This window comes from Rhineura floridana, chromosome 16, assembly GCF_030035675.1.
Source record: "Rhineura floridana isolate rRhiFlo1 chromosome 16, rRhiFlo1.hap2, whole genome shotgun sequence".
NCBI classification, from domain to species: domain Eukaryota; kingdom Metazoa; phylum Chordata; class Lepidosauria; order Squamata; family Rhineuridae; genus Rhineura; species Rhineura floridana.
Genome location: NC_084495.1, coordinates 7,717,532 through 7,739,081, shown reverse-complemented (window position 1 = coordinate 7,739,081; position 21,550 = coordinate 7,717,532). Strand labels below are relative to the sequence as shown.

Below are 21,550 nucleotides of genomic sequence, written 5' to 3'. Positions count from 1 at the left end.
TCTTCTTCAGCTGGGCAGAGTTTGTCCGCCTCCATGGTTGCCTGGTTATATTTATATCCTGCCTTTCCACCAAATGTTGCCCAAGGCAGCTAACAATATAATACAAAGTAAAAGATGTTGTGTCAAAAACATAACAAGGGCAAGTACAAACACCTCAATAACACAAATAAAAACGGCAACCCTTTGATTAAATTGCAGCCATAGACAGGGGCCATAACAAGCCAGCTTACGAGGCCAGACACCTGCCTGAAGAAAACTGTCTGGGTTGCAAGATGGCTAGAGTGCAAGTGGTGGAATTCTTGCTGAGGATATGACCAAACGCAGGTAGGAGCTCATTTTAGACTCTGTTCTGTAGCGGAGATGGCAGCAAAGAAATATTGTTTCTCCACCACTGTTACCCAACAGAGTTTTTCTCAGTGGCTTCAGCGTGGCCCAGCAGAAGACATAAAGGAACCATCCAGGCTCTTGCCGTCCCATGTTTGCCAAATACAGTACAGTCATACTCATACGGCTGGTTACGTTCCGGACCCCTGCCACAAAGCAGAACTCACTGAATAGAATGGTGCACGATGCCCGAAAACCGCCGTAAAAGCACAACAAGCGCCATATGAGTGGGGCGTTAGTCTAATTGCGTCTAATTGAGACCGCCGCATTAGCAAAGTGCCGTAAAGTGAAGCACCGTAAAGCGGGGCCCTACTCTACTTCAAGGTTAAAATGGCTCGTATCTACCACAACCTGGATCCCACTGATATAGGCAGGTCAGTCTACAGCTAGAACACAGGAACATGATTGATTTTTTTAATTGATTTTTTATTTACGGTCATAGACCAAACTGAACATACACAAATGCACAACAATAGATCATTGCTGTTGCACGACTGTGAAAACAAAATTGTCCAGATTAATATGACTGTGTGCTATACAAAGCCACAACACTAGTACGTTCTCTTTTGCTGATGTAGAAAGGGATTTAATTCTCCAGAGGCTTGAGTGTCGAGCAACCCAGGACACATCCTTGCTAGATGCTGTATCCCATCAGTCCTATCCTCCTCATTCTCTGAAATAAGACAGCCTTCAAATGTGACAGATGCAAAACAGCTGCTACTAGCTGTCTCCGGCACATTGCCAGTATGGCCTTGTAAACAGGAAGTATGAGGTGGATGTCTCGTTTTGCCCCCAAAGGCATTTTTCTTTCTCTGTTGAACACCAGCAACTTTGAATTGTTCCCCACCCACCTATCCCCACTCTAAGCTGGCCCAGAGGGAGAATCTCTCCTGGCTTGAATCTTTGGAGCAATCATAATCGGCTTCGGGCTTGGAAGGTTCCCACTGGCACCACTGCGTGTCAGAAGCCACAGTCTCTGCCCTCCCCACCAGCCTGCTGCTTACCAGTATTAACCAACAGCAAGAGCGATGCAGTAGCTTCCTCAGGAGTGACATTCAGCAGAACACTGCTCCCTTCTCCCTGTTAATTTGCCTTGTTTATGTGTTTATGAAACAAACATAGGATTTGAGTCTCTGCTAAAGCACATTGCAAAAGCTTTAAAAAAGAAACGGATGGGGTGCCCTCCACCTAAGCATTTGTCAGCTACGTCAGAATTCCTAGTTCTGGATTTCGTAAGTGTCGATAGTTTCCAATCAGCCTTCTCCAACCCGGTGCCCTCCAGATGTTTTGGACTACTACTCCCATCAGCCCCAGCCAAGACAGCTGGGCCTGATGTACTCCAAAACATCTAGTGGGGTATGTTTGTGTACACCAGGTTGGGCAAGGCTGATCAAAAGCTTGCTAAACAGAGCTAGCCATTTTTAAATGTTGCAGCAAATAAAAAAAAGCTGGCTTAGTTTCCACAGCATATTTATTTATCTGAGGCATTTATTCTTCTCTGTGAGCAAGCCTGTGAAACTGATCTATACAGAGTCAGGCCAGTAGTCCATTTAGCCAGCTATTGTCTACTCTCTGTGTCTCAGGCAGAGAATGGCCTTTTTCGGCCCTTCTACCTCCTTCCTGAACTGGAGACCCCAGAGACTGAACCTGGGACCTTCTGTGTGTAAACCCTGTGGCTTACTACAGTTTGTGCAATCGGTTTCCCCTGGTCTGGTTCCCTTTCTAACCCTCGTGGAAATGTTTATTACCCACCAACCCATTCCTCCAGTGTTATGGAACTATTTTTAAAATCACGGGATACCTAATCTAGGTGTGAGTTCTCAGAGGAGGACAACTCTGGGTTTGAAATTAGGGGAGGGGATTAAAACACCATACACACACAGGCTACCTTTTTTGCTTTTGCTTGTTTCACTATGAAGGTGCTCCTCATGCCAATGAGCTGGTGGCTGCCATTTCACCTCCTCCCCCCCAAAAGAATCCCCTCCAGGCTGGATTACTGTAATGTGCTCTATGTGGGGCTGCCCTTGAGGTTGGTCTGGATGAAGCTGCAGCTAGTGCAAAATGCGGCAGCGAGACTGCTCACTGGGGCAGGGTATCACCAACATGTTACCCCACTGCTGAAAGAATTGCACTGGCTGCCCATTTGCTACCGGGCCAAGTTCAAGGTTCTAGTTCTGGTGTTCAAAGCCCTATACAGCTTGGGACCAGGATACCTGAAAGACCGTCTTACCCCTTATATGCCCAGTCAATCACTGCGCTCTGCAGGTGAGGGCCTCCTGCAGATACCATCTTATCAGGAGGTCCATTCCTCACAACATAGGAAACGGACTTTTAATGTGGTGGTACCTACCCTGTGGAATTCCCTCCCCTTAAATATTAGACAGGCACCAACTCTGTTATCTTTTTGGTGTCTACTGAAGACCTTCCTCTTTCAACAAGCCTTTTAAGTTGAGACCTGTCTCAGTCTGTATTGGAATTGCTTTTTAATATGTTTTTTAAATATGTCTTCAAAGCTTTTTTAAAAGTGTTTTTAAGTTGTTTTTTAAATGTCTTTTAAAGTCTATTTTTATGATGTTTTAAAAGTGTTTTAGTGCTTTTGTTTGCTGCCCTGGGCTCCTACTGGGAGGAAAGGAGGGATATAAATCAAATAATAAATAAATAGTCCCTTGGATGAATGCTACTCCATCATGTAGCATTCTAAGGGGCGTTCAGGAGAGGGGTACAGTGGCTGGCGAGAATGGAGCTGCTGCCAGCAAGGCCCTCCTTTGCCCCTCCCCAAATCCCCCTCCCTATTTCCCCACCTGAGGATGGCATGGCTGTACAGTTGCCACGAATACTTTTAGGACAGCCTTCCATCTCAACTTGTGAATCTACACGTGCCACATTGTCAAAGTCTGCAATGTCCTGCTCATTCCCTCCTTTCCTTGCAACAAACTTAGCTTTCGGTTCGTGCACAATTTTTTTTAAGAACTTGGATAATAATTCCCTTTTTTCCTTTCTCTCTCCCCCCCCTCTCTCTCTTCCCTCCCCCCCCCCACTTTCTCTTAATCAGTTTGGCAATACCTGCTATTGCAACTCGGTTCTGCAGGCGCTTTACTTTTGTCGTCCGTTTCGGGAAAAAGTGTTGGCCTACAAGGTCCAGCCCCGCAAAAAGGAAAGCCTCCTGACTTGCCTGTCAGACCTCTTCAACAGCATTGCCACGCAAAAGAAGAAGGTGGGGGTCATCCCTCCCAAGAAATTTATTTCCCGGCTGAGAAAAGAGAATGGTAACTAAGCCTCTTAAATCTCTGTGCGCTGTTTTGGATCCTTGGGGGGGGGGTTTCAGGTGTTACTTTGGTGCCTTTTGGGAACTGCTTCTTAGAGAAAGATGGAGATATATAAGAAAATGTAGAGCTATAAGGTCTAGAACAGTACAGAAACATCAGAGTGACACAGGGCTTTTGTAGAGGCTGATCTGACTTGGTGGTTTATTGACAACATGTTTCAACTTGCGGGGGAAGACCCCTAAATTATCCTGATTTCCTTTATTTGCCCCACACACATGCAGAACTGGTGCACTCCCCTAATAGAAACATAAATAAGTTTGTTCTGTAAACTTAAATAATAAATAATTCACCTGAGATCCTACTGAGATCAATGGGACAAGTTAGTCATGACTTTGTTCCTATTGAAACAAACAAGATTTAAGTGCAGTTGCCTTAGCCTGGATCCAGCCCATTACTTAGATATTTGAGATGGCAAATTAAGCAAGTGCTGATATGGCACGTTTTTGACAATAGCCCAAATTTATAATCCCAGAGATGTACATCCATATTCCTCACTAAAAGAGTGGTTAATGAAAGTCTGGAAACTTGAGGAGATGTCAAAATTTACTGAATATGACCTGTTGAGAGACAAAATCAACTGAATGTGACCTCTTGAGAGCCAACCACCACCAGATAACAACTTGTAACTCTGTTTCCTTTTACTAATTTTGTGATCAAAAGATAAAACCTGGTTATTGAAGGTTGGAACAGTTTTCCTTTGATACAATATAGTATTTGTGTCAGTAGTATATGCAGTTTAAAGTTTTATTGTCTGTGTGTGTTTTGGTACAGTCAGGACTTGGAGCTCCCAAGCAGGGCCTGAGGGCGACAGCCATCTCCCTTCCTCATTGCTTGCCCCCCAGTGATTGGCATGCATAGGTACAGTTTAGTATTTTAGCCAATAGCTGTCAACCCACCTCTCCACCCCATCTTGCAGAAGTAAATTCCATAGAGATCTGAGGTGTGGATGACATGGCTTCTTCCTGTGTAAACTTCTCTCTTCCTAGAAACTGGAGGCTTGCATGGGAAGGGTGCAAGGAGCCTCCCACACCCTTCTGGCATTACTGAGAAAGAAAGATCTTGTGAAAGATAACATCAGAAGAGGGCCTTGGCTGTTGGAGTTCTGTGGCCTTTTTTTTACCTCTGATTGTCTTCCATAATTGATGGCCTCTTTCATGTTTCACCTGAAGACATTCTGTTCTGATTTGGTGTCCCAAACGGGTCTTGAGTACTGCTTAGCACTGCACATTCTAGCTTGGGGAAATTGTCAGAATCTGACACAACAATGGCCTGTTGGCACTCCTCCGCACACCAAAATTACTTGGCTCCTGATCCAGAGCTTGCGCCTTCTCAAGTGTTTGCACAGAGACAGACCAGCTTCTATATTCTCAGGGAGGGCCTTTTTATTCTCCTGGGGTCAGAAGTATATTTTGCTGCATAAATCGATCCCCTCACAAGATGATCTGGCTCATTTATTCAGTTGGTGCTGCCTGTCCTCTGGAACTCCTTGCCCCCTGAAAACTTTGTTTCAGCAAGCCTACCCAGATATATAATTTGGTTACCTATATCTGTTTTTTTAAAAATGTTGTTCGTCTTTGTTTTTAATGGTAGTAGTTTTATGTGTATTTGTTTTTAATTGGTTTGTGCATTTTTAGCTGTGTTTTTATTAACAATTTTATTTGTACACTGCTTGGAGAGCTCTTTGCTCAAGCGGCTTACAAATCTTCTAAGTAGACTTCACAATTGTGGAATGGCACGTCCTTAGGTCTAAGTGAGGTCCCTCCAATACATTCCAAAAGAAATGTAATATTATGTGAAATCTTTAAAATATTGAAAATAACTTGAAAACATTCTCCTCCTTCTGTATCAGCAAACATTTTCTGCTTAAAGTTGGGTCAGGCTCCCAGGGGATAGGTACAGTTGCTTTGAGGGTCACCTCTGGCCCGTGGATGGCCGGCTATCCACCTCTGTGCTGGCAGGGCCTCCACCTTAAATGTTTTCAAGAGTCACATTTTGCTGCTTACACCGGCTGAAGGAATGGAGGTGGTTCTGTTGTGTATTGACCCAATCTGTTAAGAGATAAGCACATCACCTGGAACTTAGCAGAACTCCTTCAAGAGTCGAGGTTTGACCTGACTTCTGCATTCATTAGAACCTTCTTTCCCCATCAGATTAGACATCTCCCATTTGGGGCCTCATCCCTGTCAATGTTAGGCAGAAGGTTCAAGAGGCAGGACAGCTGAAGTAGATGTTTATCCCACGCACACATTATTAATAAATAAAATAAATATATATATATATATTTATACTGCTTCATACACATGACCTTTAAGGGGGTTCCATAAGATATTAAAACCATATGTAAATGAAATAATGAATAATACACATATCAGTAAAAACAGAACAGTGTGGCAAGACTTTATTATGCAGTCTTTCCCAGGATTATAAAGTGCGTTTTCAAACAGCACTTAAAAATAACAACTGTTTCCACTTCCCAAATTGCACGGAGGAGGGCGTTCCAGAGGGCTGTGCTCAGTGCCAAAACAAAACTTGAAAATAACTTTAAAAGACACTCGAAACACTTGTTTCTTCTGTAGATTCACATCCTTAGTATTGAGAATCTCCTTAGTGCCTCTAGATTTCTGGCGACATGAATAGGGTTTTCATGGTAAGTGGTGTTCAGAGGGGGTTTACCATTGCCTTCCTCTGAGGCTGAGAGGCAGTGACTGGCCCAAGGTCACCCAGTCAGCTTCATGGCTGTGTGGGGATTCGAACCCTGGTCTCCCAGGACGTAGTCCAACACTCTCACCACTACACCACACTGGCTCTCAATATATACTGTAAATATATCAAAATCCATACATTAATCAGCCCAGCCATTCCCCTTAGTCTGAAAAGGCTCTTGTGTCTCAGCTCTATCTTACCTAAGCCTCGTGTCCCAATGTTGGTCTTCCTTCTCTTACAACTCCCTCAGGTATAATGAGGCAGGGTGCAGCAGCCATATCACATGACAGCATTTAGTGGCATTAACAGTGGGAAAGTGGTCCCAGGCTGTGGTCTGAAGGTACACGAGGCCAGCACAAGGTTAGGTCTGGTCTGTCAGCCGCCTTGGGTTTCTATCATGAAAAGAATGTAATAAATAAATAGAGATCTGATCCCTGGGGTGCAATCCACCAGGCAGTTCTCATACATGAACCCCAAGGTGCAGCTCCTTGTCAGTTTCAATGGGGCTTGCCCAGGAGAACTTCTCACGAAGCACAGTCTACTGGGGAGTAGAAGAGAAGAAAAGAGGTGGCATTTTGGAATTTCCTCCACTGTCACCACAATGACTTGGGCGAGCCTTACAAGAGAACTCGTGAAAGAAAAAGCAGATTGAACTTCTGTAACTTCAAGCCATCTTGGTGAACTTCTTGGTGGCTGGGACATGGGGCTTAATAGTTGTTACTTTCCTGTTAATCTGAATGGCACAATGCAATTTCATCCATCTCTTGTCACATAGGTGCTGTCCAGATAATGCTTGTTTCTTATAACATAAATATGAAATAAGTATACCCAGCTCATAGACCCAGCTCTATACCCAGCTCTATTAATCTGTAACATCTGAGTCGGGAGAGGCCATACAAGCCCTGGACCACTGCCTGGACTTGGTGGTGGTGTGGATGAGGGCTAATAAACTGAGTCTGAATCCTAGCAAGATGGAGGCACTGTGGGTTGATGGTTCCCGAGTTCAGATAATTGGTCAGTTGCGTGCTTTGGATGGGGTCGTACTCCCTCTGAAAGAGCAAATCCGTAGTCTGGGGGTGCTCCTCGATTAATCTTTGTCACCAGAGGCACAGGTGACCTCAGTGGCTAGGAGTGCCTTTTACCAGCTTCGGCTATTTCTGGACCAGGATAGCTTGACTGCTGTTGTCCGTGCACTGGTAGCCTCCAGTCTGGATTGCTGTAATGTGCTGTATGCAGGGCTACCCTTGAGGTTGGTCCAGAAGCTGCAGCTGGTGCAAAATGAGGTGGCGATACTGCTCATTGGGGCAGGATATCGCCAACATGTCACTCCGCTGCTGAAAGAATTGCACTGGGTACCTATTGGCTATCAGGCTAAGTTCAAGATTCTAGTTTTGGTGTTCAAAGCCCTATACAGCTTGGGACCAGGATACCTGAAAGACCATCTTACCCTTATATACCATCTTATCAGGAGGTCCTTTCCGCACAACATAGGAAGGTGACCTTTAGTGTAGTGGCACCTACCCTTTGGAATTCCCTCCCCTGAAGTACTTGACAGGCACCATCTCTGTTATCTTTTAGGCGCCTATTGAAGACCTTCCTCTTTCAACAAGCCTTTTAAGTTGAGACCTTATCCCAGTCTGCGTCTGTGTTGGAATTGCTTTTTAATATGTTTTTAACCTTTTTTTTAAAAAAAAGATGAAAGCTTTTTTAAAAAAAAGATGTTTTAATGTATTTTGAAGTCTGTTTTATGGTGTTTTAAAGTGGTTTTAGTGCTTTTGTTTGCTGCCCTGGGCTCCTACTAGGAGGAAGGGCAGGATATAAATATAATAAATGAATAAATAAATATTTATTACACTGATAACGCTCCTCTAAATGAGACCCCTATGCAACAAGGATGCGGCATGAGGCATGTCGCTGCTTCCCTCGCCCCCAATATCTGAGTCCTAGAAGTAACCCTGACTGTGAGTGGCCTAATAACGTCTAATAAAGGCCCCCTTTGTTTGCTTGTCTTTGTCTTGCCTCTCTTCATTGCCAGAACTCTTTGACAACTACATGCAGCAGGATGCTCACGAGTTCCTCAACTACCTGCTGAACACGATTGCCGACTTGCTGCAAGAGGAAAAGAAGCAGGAGAAGCAGAACGGCAAGCTCCAGAATGGAAGCATCGAGAGCGACGAAGGGGGGGAGAAGGCGGACCTGACGTGGGTCCACGAAATCTTCCAGGGGACGCTCACCAATGAAACTAGATGTCTGAACTGTGAAGCTGTAGGTGGTGGTTCTTCAAATCCCACAAAATTCTTTCTTTGTCCAACAATAGTCCTGCTCCGAATAGGTCCGCTGATTTCAGTGGGCCTGCTTGGAGTATGACCTAGTTGGAGAGCTGAAACTAGCCTACTGTGCAATGGTAAAATTAACATTCGTTTTCCCGCCCCTTTTTGCCTGTGGCCCTTGCCCACCGTCGGCCTCTGGCCTCTGGAAGATTCCCCAGAATGCAATGTGGCCCTAATGCTGAGAAAGGTTCCCCAATACTGTGTGAGATGCTAGGACATCTAATATGAAGATACATTGAAAGACTGCCTTTCATTCGTTCTGGATCCCAGGATGGTATACAAATACTATTTAAAACAGTTACTGTGCCCAACCAATACAAAACATAAATAAATAAAACAAGAACAGTACAAGAGCAGTCCAGATGTTAAAAAGAAGAGTGTAAACACACTTAAAAGTTCGCAATGGTTGATCATTGCACAAAGACCTTTCAACAACCAGATACCTCCAACGCTTGGGTGGACAAGTTATATTTTTTTTACCTGGCACTGGAAGCCCAATGATGTTGAGGCCAATCAGCAGCTCCTCCATAGCTGATTGGCTGGTGCCATGTCTTGGGTATTGCAGCAGATGCTCTCCAGATTGGCCCTCCAGATGTTGCTAAACTACAACTCTCATCATCCCTGACCATTGATTATGCTTGGTGGGGCTGATGGGAGTTGTAGTTTAGCAACATCCGGAGGGCCAAAGGTTCCCCACAACTGCCCTGTATATACAGTTGGATGGACAGTATGCAAAGCAGATGAACAATTAGTTTTAAAAAAGTAAATAGGTATTGACTGCTACTTTTTTCCTGAGGAAATCAAAATTAATTTGGTCTAAGGTAACCACTTAAGATTACCTGGGGTGATTTAAGGTAACCACTTCTTTGGAACAACTCTGTAGATTGAAGAAATAGATCAGCCTTTGCCCACCTGATGCCCTTCTGATGTTTTGAACTACAACTCCTTTCAGGCTGTAGTCCAAAAAAGTTGTAGTCCAAAAAACCTATTAAGTGGCCTTAAGCGATGCTGGCTACATGGAACAGTCATGTCCACAGGCCATGTGCCAGTTAGTCATTGATGCAGGTGGCAAATGGGAAGGTTTCTGCTTTATGTTGTAAGCTGTTGTTCCACTGTTGGAAGCAGGATTGCAACTTTTGTAAGGACATTTGCTTTCATCCAGCAGGGCTCTTCTTACATTTCAAGCTGAAGAGGATTGAAATATGGCCCAGTAAAGGCTTTCAGCCATTAATTTACATCATTTCCTGGAGCAAATCCAATCAAACAGCATGGCCTGCATCCAAGGAACTGCATGTCTTGCTTTGGATGTGGTCCTCAAAGAGCAGTCCCCTCTGTCACATGGCAAATTGCTTTTGAAAGCAAGAGATGAGTTTGCAAAACTGTTTTTGGCATAGCAGGGGTGGGTAGCTGAATAATCTGCTGTTCAAAGATTTTAAAAAGTCAGTTCTACCACGCAAGCCTTGAAATAGCTTTCTGGATCCTGATCTATTTCAGAAAAGCAGATGCCTAAGCAAAGAGAGGAGAAAGATCTGGAGTGGACTTTTAAACTTAATGTATGGCTGTGTTCTAAAAATAGTGTTGTTTTGTTAATCTGTTGCATTCCGAAGGGACCTTTTCAGCCAATAATACAGTGCAGCTTCTGCAATTCTCTTGCCTGCTTTTCAGTGTTCACCTGCAGCCATGCAAGGCTTTCTGAAGGCCAAACTAAACATGGCACCATTCACACGATTAACAGTGGTGTGAATGGGTTTTTTTGAAAGGGTAAGGAAACAGGGAGAGCTTTAGCCGTGGTCATCCATGAATAGGAAGCCTGTGACCCATAGCAGTTTCCCTTGGTCTGATGCCTTCCAGATGTGTTGGACTACAACTCCCATCGGCCCCAGTCATTAAATCTGGAGAATACTAGATTGGGGAAGGTGGATATTTATCATTATGATTATTTGATTTGTTGCCCACCTTGACCCTGAGGTCCCAACAATTTAAATACAACAGTAAAGACAGTTGAAAACAAATTACATAGCATCTGTGTCTGTCTTGTAAGCAACAATATCGATTTACAAGGTGCAATGAATGCAAGGTGTGGTTTCACAGTTTTCCTGGCTTTCTAAGAACAGTTTGGGTATGTTTGTTGACTCAGCCTGTGACGTTTCTGCTGCTTTGCAAGCGCAGCAGGCTGCTGGGTCTCAGATGTTGCTCAGCTGCGTGAGGTCCAAGGGCTGTGCTCATCATTCCCTGGAGTATCGCAAAGGATTCTGGGGCGCTCCTGTTTCATTGGTGCCCCTAAACATACTACTTCCATGAGCTGCCACTTTCAGTGCTTCCCTGGTTACCCTGACTGTCCAAAAGAGCCATTCAGGCATTACAACTCCCAACATCCAGTGATTGTTATGTATTCAAACTTCCTTTTGAATTTTAAAAATATCTTAACTTACTGAATGGACACTTTGTGCTGTTTCCTAAACCTAAAACATTTCTAAACTTGATTCTTTGTTATGACGCTTTTCAGGCCTCTTTTTCCTTTCCTTCAAGGTTAGCAGCAAAGACGAGGACTTTCTGGACCTGTCAGTTGATGTGGAACAAAATACATCGATAACACACTGTTTGAGGTAAAAAAAACTCCAGAACCTCCCAGATAGAGCTGAAATAGTTCTGTTTTGGTAGCAGAATCGCACCAAAGCGTTTACCATTTGTTTAGGGCTATCAGTATATGATACTTTACCACAGCTCTCCCTAACCTAGTGCCCTCCAGGTGTTTTTAGCAACAACCAAATATTGTAAAATCCAAATATTTTGGACTACGGCCGTGCTGGCTGAGGCTGATGGGAGTTGTAATCCAAAAAACGTGGAGGGCACCATGAAGACCACTTTCCAGAGTGGTATAATAAAAAGTTCCACCTTCCCCCAGCAAGTTTATCGTTCAAACTTTAACAATGGGAGAGACAAAGAAAAGGGAGAGTATGTGGAACAGGGGATGAATGTGGGTACATTCATTGACACCAGGATAGAGAAGCCATAAGAATACAGATATTGTCTGTACTGACTGGTGGTGGCTCTCGAAAGTTTCAGGCAGCAGCCTTCCCCCCCCCCCCCTCGTTTCTACCTGGAGGTGCCATCAGGGAGTGAACCTGGGACCTTCCAAATGCAAAGCAGATGCTCTGCCACTGAGCTGTGGCCCTCCTTTCTCCTACCAGTGGCCCTCCATAGTACAATACCAATATCCCAAGGGCCACGAGATACCTGTCCTGCAGGAACCTGAGGATGGGGCCTTCAGAGCATGTCTTAGAAGAAATGGGGCGACAAAGCAAGCCTTGTCCTCTTGCCTCTCCAGTCGGTGGACCGGACGGCACCTGTATTTTCTTCAGTGAACTTGAGCTTAGCGTAGGCTAGAATGGGCAAATGTGAGGTCTTGCTTGGTGGTGGAAACCTGAATGCACTAATTGGATGGTTCCCAAACTTTTCCCCCCCACAGGCCACTTGAAAATTGCTGAGGGTCTTGGCAGAACAGTTTGGGCACGTTCGTTTGGGGACTCAGCCTGTGATGTTTTTGCTGCTTTGCAAGGGCAGCAGGATGCTGGGTCTCTTCAGCCTGTTGTTGCAATTGTAATGCACCGCGCTAGACGCTGCATGATTTTTAATTGTATTTTTGTCCTTTTATCTCTTTTGTGTTTTGTTGTGTTACAGTTTGAATTCCATAGAACTCAGTAGAATTCAAATTGTGAGTGTTCTTCACAGACACGCCGTGAATGACCTGAATGAAGCGGCCTGCAAACCACAGTTTGGGAACCCCCAGATTAACTCATATTTAATTCCCCATTTTTACAGGGGATTCAGTAACACTGAGACTCTGTGCAGTGAATATAAATACTACTGTGAGCAGTGTCGCAGCAAACAGGAAGCACAAAAGAGGTGAGGCTGAGAGTGATTGGCATTCCATTTTTATCGCACCCTTCTTCCCAAGAGCTCAAGGTGGTGCGCTTGGTTCCTCGCCTCTCTTTGTCCTCACAATAGTCTTGTGAGGTACGCTAGGCTGAGAGAAAGAAAGGGAAAAACCCAGTGGGAATCTGAGCTGGAGTCTTCCAACACATCAACCATTACATCATCCTGGGTCTCATTTTTAAAAAATTGCTGTATGCTGGTTACGGTACTCATTTTATAAAGGTAGTATGTGTCTGCTGCAGTTCCATAAGTGCAGAGAAAGCACTGAATATGAGATTGCATGTTTATTCTGCTTCAATGGTTCTTTAAAACAAGCAGCTGCCCAAGTTTCTAGTCCTTGTGGCATCTGCTTGGAAGTATATTTCTTTTGAGGCCACTACAATTTGGAAGTACTTGTAGCTCCTGGAGATTCCATCCCCACCCCTGCTCTTTGGGTTTTTTTTTTTTTTTTGCCTGCTAGTGGTGGTGCTATCCCAGTTTTGTGATGGATTTCTTGAAAGTATGTGGGCAATACCTGCTGAAATCTCAGATGCCAGAAAGATGGCTAAATGAAGTTTTCAGTAGTCAGGCTTGAACTGAGGGTGCCTAGAATAGCTCCGTCCCCTGTCCTCCCGTGACTGTCGGAATTCTAATAGATTATGCAAACCAATTTCGTAAAAGTCACAGAATGAATTATGCGAAATAAGAGATGGAACACAACTGTGCAAGATTCAGAATTCAGCTGGTGCAAAACATGGTTTTCTTGATGCAGAGCGCTTGACGGTTTGTGTGGAGGCTCTGGCCCTGTTGAGCTGCGCCGTGGGTGTGTCTTTTTCTTAAAAGAAAGTTGTTGTGTCTTGATATAAATCGAGAATCTTTTTGTAGTTATTGAAGCAATCAAATCGCCTTCAGTTCAGTCTTTTCCTCTTTTGGAAATGCTGACTGATACCTGTTTATAAAACTAAATTGAAACCATCTGACTTTGATGCTGGGGAAAGAGTATATATATTGCCCCTTTTGTCTCCTCTTTCTTTCATGGTGGGAGAAGATAACCAATGTTTCTTATTTCTTAGTCAATAACAGCCAGAGCAAAAGGGCAGAGTCCATTCACTCTTCAGCTTTCCTTGTGGTGCTCAGAAATGGATGGGTTTGAACCAAACTAGTTCTTGCATTCAGATGCCCCTTGAAGCTCTCAATCTGCCTTTGCCAACCTGGTGCCCTCCAGATATTTTGAACTATAACTTCCATCAGTTGTAGTCCCAAACAACTGGAAGGCACCAGGTTGGCAAAGGCTGTAGTAAATCTTTCCTACTTTGTATGGAAATGGTTCTGAATAATGTTTTAGCTGAATTTATGTGTTACCCATTTATTCAAAGAATTTATTAGGCCTTATGCCATTTACTGTCTTGAAGAGTACTAAGAGCCATTTTTGTAACATGGGCTCTCTCCCCTCCCCCACTTTTCTCTTGCAATCTTATTTGGTGGGTCCAGGATGCGAGTGAAAAAGTTGCCAATGATTCTTGCACTGCACTTGAAAAGGTTCAAATACATGGACCAGCTGCATCGCTATACCAAACTTTCCTACCGTGTAGTCTTTCCTTTGGAGCTTCGACTCTTCAACACTTCAGGAGATGCTACAAACCCAGACAGGATGTACGATCTTGTGGCTGTAGTTGTTCATTGCGGCAGGTAAGCTATGAGAATGTCACGTTTATCCAGTGCGTCCTCTCTGGGAAGGCATCTATTTGGAAGGTTGTTTGGCTATTTGCTATGCATTTGGGACATCTCTTAAGATTATTGTCGCCAAATTTTCCCTGAGAGTCCCTGAGATCAAGGAGCAGGCTTTTATCTATGTTTGGATACAATTGGACTTTTGAATCAAGATGGCAGACTGCGCCTTTCAAAACTGCACTGATTTTTTTGGTTTCTTAGGGTGGTATTTGATACTAGCCCTACTCAGAGTAGACCCATGACTAACTTAGGTTCATTAATTTCAGTGGGTCTACTCTGAGTAGGACTAGCTGTGATTACCACAAGCTGTGAAAACTCCCAAGCAATGCCAGGTACGAGGCTGCTAGTAAAACTTAAAGAGAATCCTCCCAGGTAGGAACAAAGGACCACCTTATCTAGCATTGTGTTTCTGACGACTACGGAGTAGGCCCTTCTGAACAGCTTACATACAAGACATGAAGGCAACTCCCCCCCACACCCCTTTTTTTAAGCTACTGGTATTCAGTCATATGGCTGTCCCAGATAATAATGGGCTCCTGCTGGGAAGAAGGGCGGGATATAAATCAAATAATAAATAAATATATAAATAGTAGCCTTTGGTGTTGGCTGTGTGTAATTTGTGTGCTTAATTTCGTTTAAAGCAGCACCACAGCAGCAGAGTAACAGCAGATGTTGAAATGTGAGTGTGCCAGCATGTGTGTGCGTTTACCTAAGAAAGTAGGCTTTTACCCACTGAGACTGGAGACTTAGTAAAATAAGAAAAGCTACTTTATTTATAGAAATACATTGTAGATAGAAAGGCATACCTAGTTCTAACTAACTAAGTTGGAGGCGTAACGCCCAGGTGCGGGAGTTAGCCCCATGCTAGAAGAGAGCAGAGGAATGTCTCCTCTCTCCCAGACAGTCAGAGAAGAAAGGAGGTGAAAAGGGCAGAAGGAGAAGGGGCAGGTAAGCTTCCCTAAAGGCATCACAGTCTAGCGACAGAAGGAAGTCAGTCAGAGCATCACAGGTAAAGGTAAACAAGCCTATCCATCTGGAGGATCCTAGCTCTATCTCACTTCTGGAACATAAACAAAAGAACAAAACAGGAGTTGCTCTTGCCCCACTTCCAACATTTGGTAGGTCTGTCTTCCTCTGTGAATTTGCCTAATTCCCTTTTGGAGCCATCTAGACTGGTGGCGATCCAGTGGCTGCAAATTTCTTCAGTGTCTTCCTCAGTAGATTGCTGTTGCTGTGCACTCTGAACAGGGCACCTGGACAAAACACTTGGACAAAACGTTGTTCTATCACTGGGAAAGATGCAGAAATAACAAACGAAATGATCTAGGGGATGGAACTCCCCTATGAGGAAAGGCTGTGGCATTTGGGGCTATTGGGTTTAGGAAGCGGGGAGGAAAATGGTCGAGGTGCATAAAATGTATTTGTGGTGCAGAGAGAGTAGATAGAGATAAGGTTTTCCTCCCTCTCCTAGCGCTAGAACCCAGGGTCACCCAACAAAGCTGAATGCTGGGAAATTCAGGACACACAAAGGAAAACATTTACTGACCCGGTCATTGGTTAACTATGGAGTTCCTTCCCCCAAGATGCAGTGATGCTCACCCAACTGAGATAGCTTTACAAGGAGTTAGATGAATTCATGGAGGATAAGGCTACTCTGCACGATGGCTATATGCTACCTCACATGTGATGCTTGGAGGCTTTCAGCACGGTATCCAAGCTCCCCACCTCACCCGTGGCGGCTGGACTTTTCTGCCTGCCACACAGTTCTGACATCCAGAGCAGTGCCTGGGAGGGTCATCCTTGCACACCTTTCTCCCTGTGTAAATTGCACGTGTGAATGTGGCCAGCTTCAGCCACACCTACTGGCGCTCTGCCCCAAAGAGTTTGCCCACTCCCTGTGCTGCTTCAAGGATCAGAGGCACTATGCCTCTTAGTCCCAGTTGCTGGGAACCACACGAGGGGGAGAGCGGTGTTGTACTTCTGTCCTGCTTGTAGACTGGACTACGTAGTTCTTTGGTCTGGCCAAACCTCCTCTTACAGCAGAGGTGGGAAATCAGTGGCTTTCCAGATGTTGGCCATGTTGGCTGGGGCTTGATAGGAGTTGTAGTTCAGCAGCATCTGGAGGGCCAAAGGGGTGACTTGCATGGTCCCATATTACAACTCTTCACTAAAAGCCTTTAAAGGAAATCTTCCCAAATCCTCCCTCTCTCTTTTTCCATTGCACAAAGTGGTTCCCTTCTTGGTCTTTCTGTCTCTGGTCCTTTTGTACCTGGCTCCACCAGTGGACTGCACTTCCTCTAGATCTGTATCCCCAAGGATAGTTCTCCTAGGGAAGGGCGGGTCAAGGCTGCTGATGAGAATGAATGTCCAGTCACTGTCCTATATATTATAGCAGCTGAATATTGTGGACCATCTCAATTGTGCAAACAGTGAAGAGTTACCAAGTTGTTTTTTAAAAAAGCAAAAACCTATTGTTATAATTTCTTTCTCTGTCAGAGTACATTAATTTAAATCATTCTCTTAGCAAGCCCGTAGGTTATACATGAATCAATGTGTTTCATTGATTGTTTGAAAATGCTGAGTTTTTTTGTAGAAGCCAGGTGCGGGCTGCTCCATCGTCTAGGAAAGGAAATTGGAATATAATCTATTACTGGAACAATGAAGTTATTTAAAGCAGTCCAATTTGACCAAACGTTTTAAAAAGGTTTTTTTATGATGCCAGCGCCACCAAGTGGTTAAACTACATAGTGTTGAAAATATTGTGTGAATTCATCAGCAGTGAGTTACAAGGCTTGCCAATTAAAAACAGCAAAAGGAAACATTGCCTGCACATAGGAAGCTGCCTTAACCCAGTCAGACTGTTAGTGCATTATGCTCAGTATTTAGCAGTGGCTCACTTGGGTCTCAGATAGAAGTTTCTCTCAGCCCTACCTGGAGATGCCGGGGTTTGAACCTGGGACCTTCAGCATGCAAAGCAGATCCTCTACTGCTGAGCTGTGCCCTTTCCCATAGAAAAGTATATGTCATTGAGAAGGGTTATAGCCTAATCTTTACCCTGACTAGTTTACTATGTGCAGCAAGGGCTTTTGTGTGGAGGAGCGTTCAGTCTTGTGAATCCCCACCTGCAGACTGAAGCACAGACACAGATTTACCTCACTAAGAATTAGGCTTAGATTGTTATATGTGGATTCTTTCCAAGTTGAATTTCCAAGTGTTTAGCCAAAAACAACAGAAATACCCACAAAAAGTGGCCTTGTTTCCACATACTAGTGCAGCAGGACAATATGTAGCTAAGGTCACCTAGCCCATAGATTTTGTTGTGCTGGGGAAAACTGTTAAAAGTTCAGAGACAGCCTTACCCTGAGAACTTAAGGGTGGCCAAGAGGACATGACTCATGGCCAACCTTTCTCAGATGATTCTTCTGCCTAGCCCCTGATGACCCACTTTGCGCATCATGGTAAGCCATAGTTTGAAAATAAACTATGGCTTTCTGTGAATGCGCAGCATGCTAAAACTTTGCTTCTCCCTTTGCAGATCTGGGAAATAAACCATGGAGCAACTGAATTACCATTCTGTGTGAACCAGCACTCTTGGTTTATTTCTCTGCAAACAAACCATAAGCGCTGGATTTGCATGGAATGCTCAACCAGCCACACTGTGGCTTCCTTTCCATCTTGGAAAAGAGAAGAGCGAAGTGGGCACAATTGAGCAGTGGGTACCAGCATGCTGTTGGTTCACAGTAAGCCATTATTTCTCTGTGACCGTGGCCTCCCGTTATGCGTCAATAAGAGCCACTAAAATGAATGTGAGCACAACTATGCTTTTGCACAACTTCCATTCATTTCAGTGGAACTCGTGTGGAGAAAAACATACAGTACCTGGGGGTCGTGCTCAAGGTTAGTAGGTGCTGTTTAGGTTCTTTGGTCAGCCCTGATTTGGTAGGGTAATAAATGCTGGATAGACATTCAGAGTACATTTTCTACGATCACAGTAGCACAAGGAAATGAACTTTGAATTCACTGCCACAAAATGTGGACATGACCGCCAATGTTAGATGGCTTTGAAAAGGAATTAGGCAAATCACTTTTCTGTTAGTGGCTATTCATTATATGGGTCCTCCATGTTTACAGAGGCAGTATGCCACTGAATACCAACTGCTGGGAGCAACAGCAGGAGAATGCCTGTTGCCATTAAGCCTTGCTTGTGAGCTTCCCAATGGCAGCTCTGGAAAGCAGTTGCTAGGCAGGGTGGACCTTTAGTCTGATCTAGTAGAGGTTTTCTTAAGTTCTTACGGACTATATTGTTCATGAATTGTATGTCTGAGCCTATAGTCAGAAAAAATAGCCCTGCCCTTTTCTTTCTTTAGACATTAGGTAAAAATGCCTCTTTTATCTTTTCCAAAGCTTTTGGTGGCATTTAATTTTGGAAAGCTGAATGATCTTTGTCTGCTGTTTTGGCTGCTATCCTGTTAACGCTTCTTGGTGTTTTAATTATGTTAAAAGACTGTTGCTTCAAATAACGTTGGGAGCAACTTTGAAGACCAAATTGTTGAAAAGCACTGTGTGCACATGCACACACTTTTTTTTTTAAAAAAAGGTAGGTAGGTACTTGGAAAAGTTTCATTATTGACTATTAATGTAACATCTTTCTCTCTCGCATTCAGTGGTCCAAACCGTGGGCATTATATCACCATTGTGAAGAGCCACGGTTTCTGGTTGCTGTTTGACGATGACATTGTAGAGGTAGGTCTGTATCTTATACCAGGTTTTCACACTCTGGTGTTGTCTGGGATCTAAGCCACTTTCACTGCACATTATTTAGGCCTCTAACCCTTAACTGTCAAACTTTGGGCCGTCTTAATTGTGGGTTGCCCTGGTGCCATTACCAGTCTTTTGGGGAAAATTCTTTGCTGCTGTTAGTCACGGAAGAATCAGGGGTGCAAAGAAAGAAAACAAATCAGAAATAGCTGCCACCAGGTGCTTTTACATCACAACTAGTGGAAAGGTCCTAGATGGTCTTCATAAGGAAGAAAAGATCAGGATATGGAAGAGAAGGGGAAGGGAGGCAAGCTACATAGAGAGCTCCGTGTTGAAGTTTGGGGTTCAATGCAGGCCTTGGTCTGGAATAGCTGAAGTCCACTGATACAAGTCATGGTAAGCCTCTGCATTGGCACTGACAAAGCGATGAAATTCTTACAGACTGTGTTAGCTGCATTGTTAATGGAAACAGCATAGTTTCCAGGTTCTGTCATAACTGTGGTAGACAAACTTACTTCAAACCATGCATTCAGTCTTGGGTTTACAAAGGGACTGTAACTTGCATTAAAGTTGGTTTGCATTGATGCAAGATCCAAGTTAAATGCCTAGCATGAAGGGGTGTGATCACTCTGGAGTGGAGAATGGGTGGGAGTGTGTATTCCTGAGTCCACTTTCTGATTTGCAAACCATGGTTTACAGGGTGCCTGTGTTCAATTTGCAGTAGGCAAAGGTGATCCCATTTACTGTCCACCTTCTAAATTGTGTTACCCCTTCCCATTTGATTGGACCAACATCTGTCAATGTCCAGGCTAAGCAACCAAATTGGGTCAGACCATATCGCTTTTCACTGCTTTCCACAAGGGAGGCAATGGAGACCAATTTTTTAAAAGGCACTCTGTTGAGTCAACACTGTAACTTGTGCTGGTCAAATTCATGGCTGTGTAACTCTTCCAAAAATAAAGTATTGATGCCTGCAGTATTCTTGATATTGGGGCCAAATAGGCAAAGAAAGCTAAGGATATTGTTACCGTGACACTGATGTGCTCTTCCCTTGCAGGTGCCAATTAGCTTTGCCAGCAGCAGCAAACTGTGCATTAGATTGTGGAAAATAACGGTATAGCCTGTTTGTAGCCTGGCACATTTTTCTTCAGAGATGTTATTCAAAGGATTGGAAAGGAAAATTGAAATCTGTTTACTTTTCAGTTCTTAGTCTGAAGGGTGTTTTTCAAATGTAGGGAAAGTGACAGGCATTTACCAGTTCTGTTCGTTCAAGGGGGTGGGGAATTAAAAACACCCTTAGATGGAAAAGCAGTAATGCAAATAAATGCAGAAGTCAGGGTAGCAGCTGATAATGCATTGAGATGCTAGTGGTTACTACGTGGTAACCAGACAGGTTTGTTTTTTTTAAAAAAATGATAATGCATATAAATGCCCAGCTTGTTAACTTAACACATCATCCAGTTGTAACAAGTGGAGCACAGAATGTGTGACTATATTTCAGGCTGGGATGAAAATTGCTGAAGTTCCCATTTGTGTGTGAGAGAGAGAAAGAAAGAGGAGTAAACATTGAACCACTTGGCTTCTGGGGGTAGGGATTACTTTCAGCAGCGGCAACAGCAGCTTTTAAAAACCTGTTCTAGAATTTAATGTGCTGCAGGCACCTGCAACTGCAGGACTCCCTTCTTGGTGGCTCGACTACAATTTTCTTCATCCATGATGTCCTGCAAACAATATATTTCTGGGGCATTGTGTGTGGGGTGTGCATGTGTGGCAGGGTAATAGCTTCCACTGGTAGCTCTCATTTTTTGTTGGGGGGCATTGTTTTCTTCACCACCTTGCTTTGGAACAATGCTGCATCCAGGACATTGTGGGAAAAGAAAATGGCAAATGTGTCTTTGGGAAGAGAGCTCTGTTGTTGTTGTTGTTGTCACCAGCACTGTAACATAATAAAAAAGCTGCTGCTGCCACCACTGCTGAAGACAAGACGCACGCACACACCGAAATGAAAAAGTCAGGGACTTTTTTACCTGTGCCGCTGACCAAATACTTCTGTGAGGACCCTGGTACCAGCAGGAATGTGCAAGCGAGATGTGCGGTGTTGGGTGCTGATATTAGTCAGGCCACGCACATTTGTGTATTTTATTTTGTGTGTGTGTTGTATACTACCCTCCCATATAAATATGCCCAGGACATTTAACATGATAAGTATGACAATATCGTACATCATTAACACCAAAACTAAATAAAACAATACCAATGATAAAACAGTAGATAAAGGCATCTTTGAAACATCCTCCCAGGTTTAAAAGCCTTGGGAAGACTTTTTAAAAAATGTTTCATCCAACCTCCGAAGGGCATCTAAGTATGTTCCCTGGGGAGTGAAGGCTGCCCCCTCAAGGGCCT

The 21,550-nt window shown here is 44.0% G+C and overlaps 1 protein-coding gene across 4 annotated transcripts in view; it reads left to right on the top strand.

Annotated features, from left to right (window-relative positions):
- The window catches only part of LOC133371178 (ubiquitin carboxyl-terminal hydrolase 12-like), a 77,445-nt gene that overhangs the window by 42,741 nt on the left and 13,154 nt on the right, over nt 1-21,550 (top strand). For 3 of the 4 annotated variants that reach the window (XM_061598323.1, XM_061598322.1, XM_061598326.1), the window contains 6 exons: nt 3,437-3,650; nt 8,449-8,678; nt 11,273-11,349; nt 12,566-12,649; nt 14,150-14,347; nt 19,054-19,132. In XM_061598323.1, coding sequence (XP_061454307.1) covers nt 3,437-3,650; nt 8,449-8,678; nt 11,273-11,349; nt 12,566-12,649; nt 14,150-14,347; nt 19,054-19,132 — 882 coding nt within the window. The remainder of the gene's footprint in view (nt 1-3,436; nt 3,651-8,448; nt 8,679-11,272; nt 11,350-12,565; nt 12,650-14,149; nt 14,348-19,053; nt 19,133-21,550) is intronic. The other variant, XM_061598324.1, reaches the window with a different exon arrangement.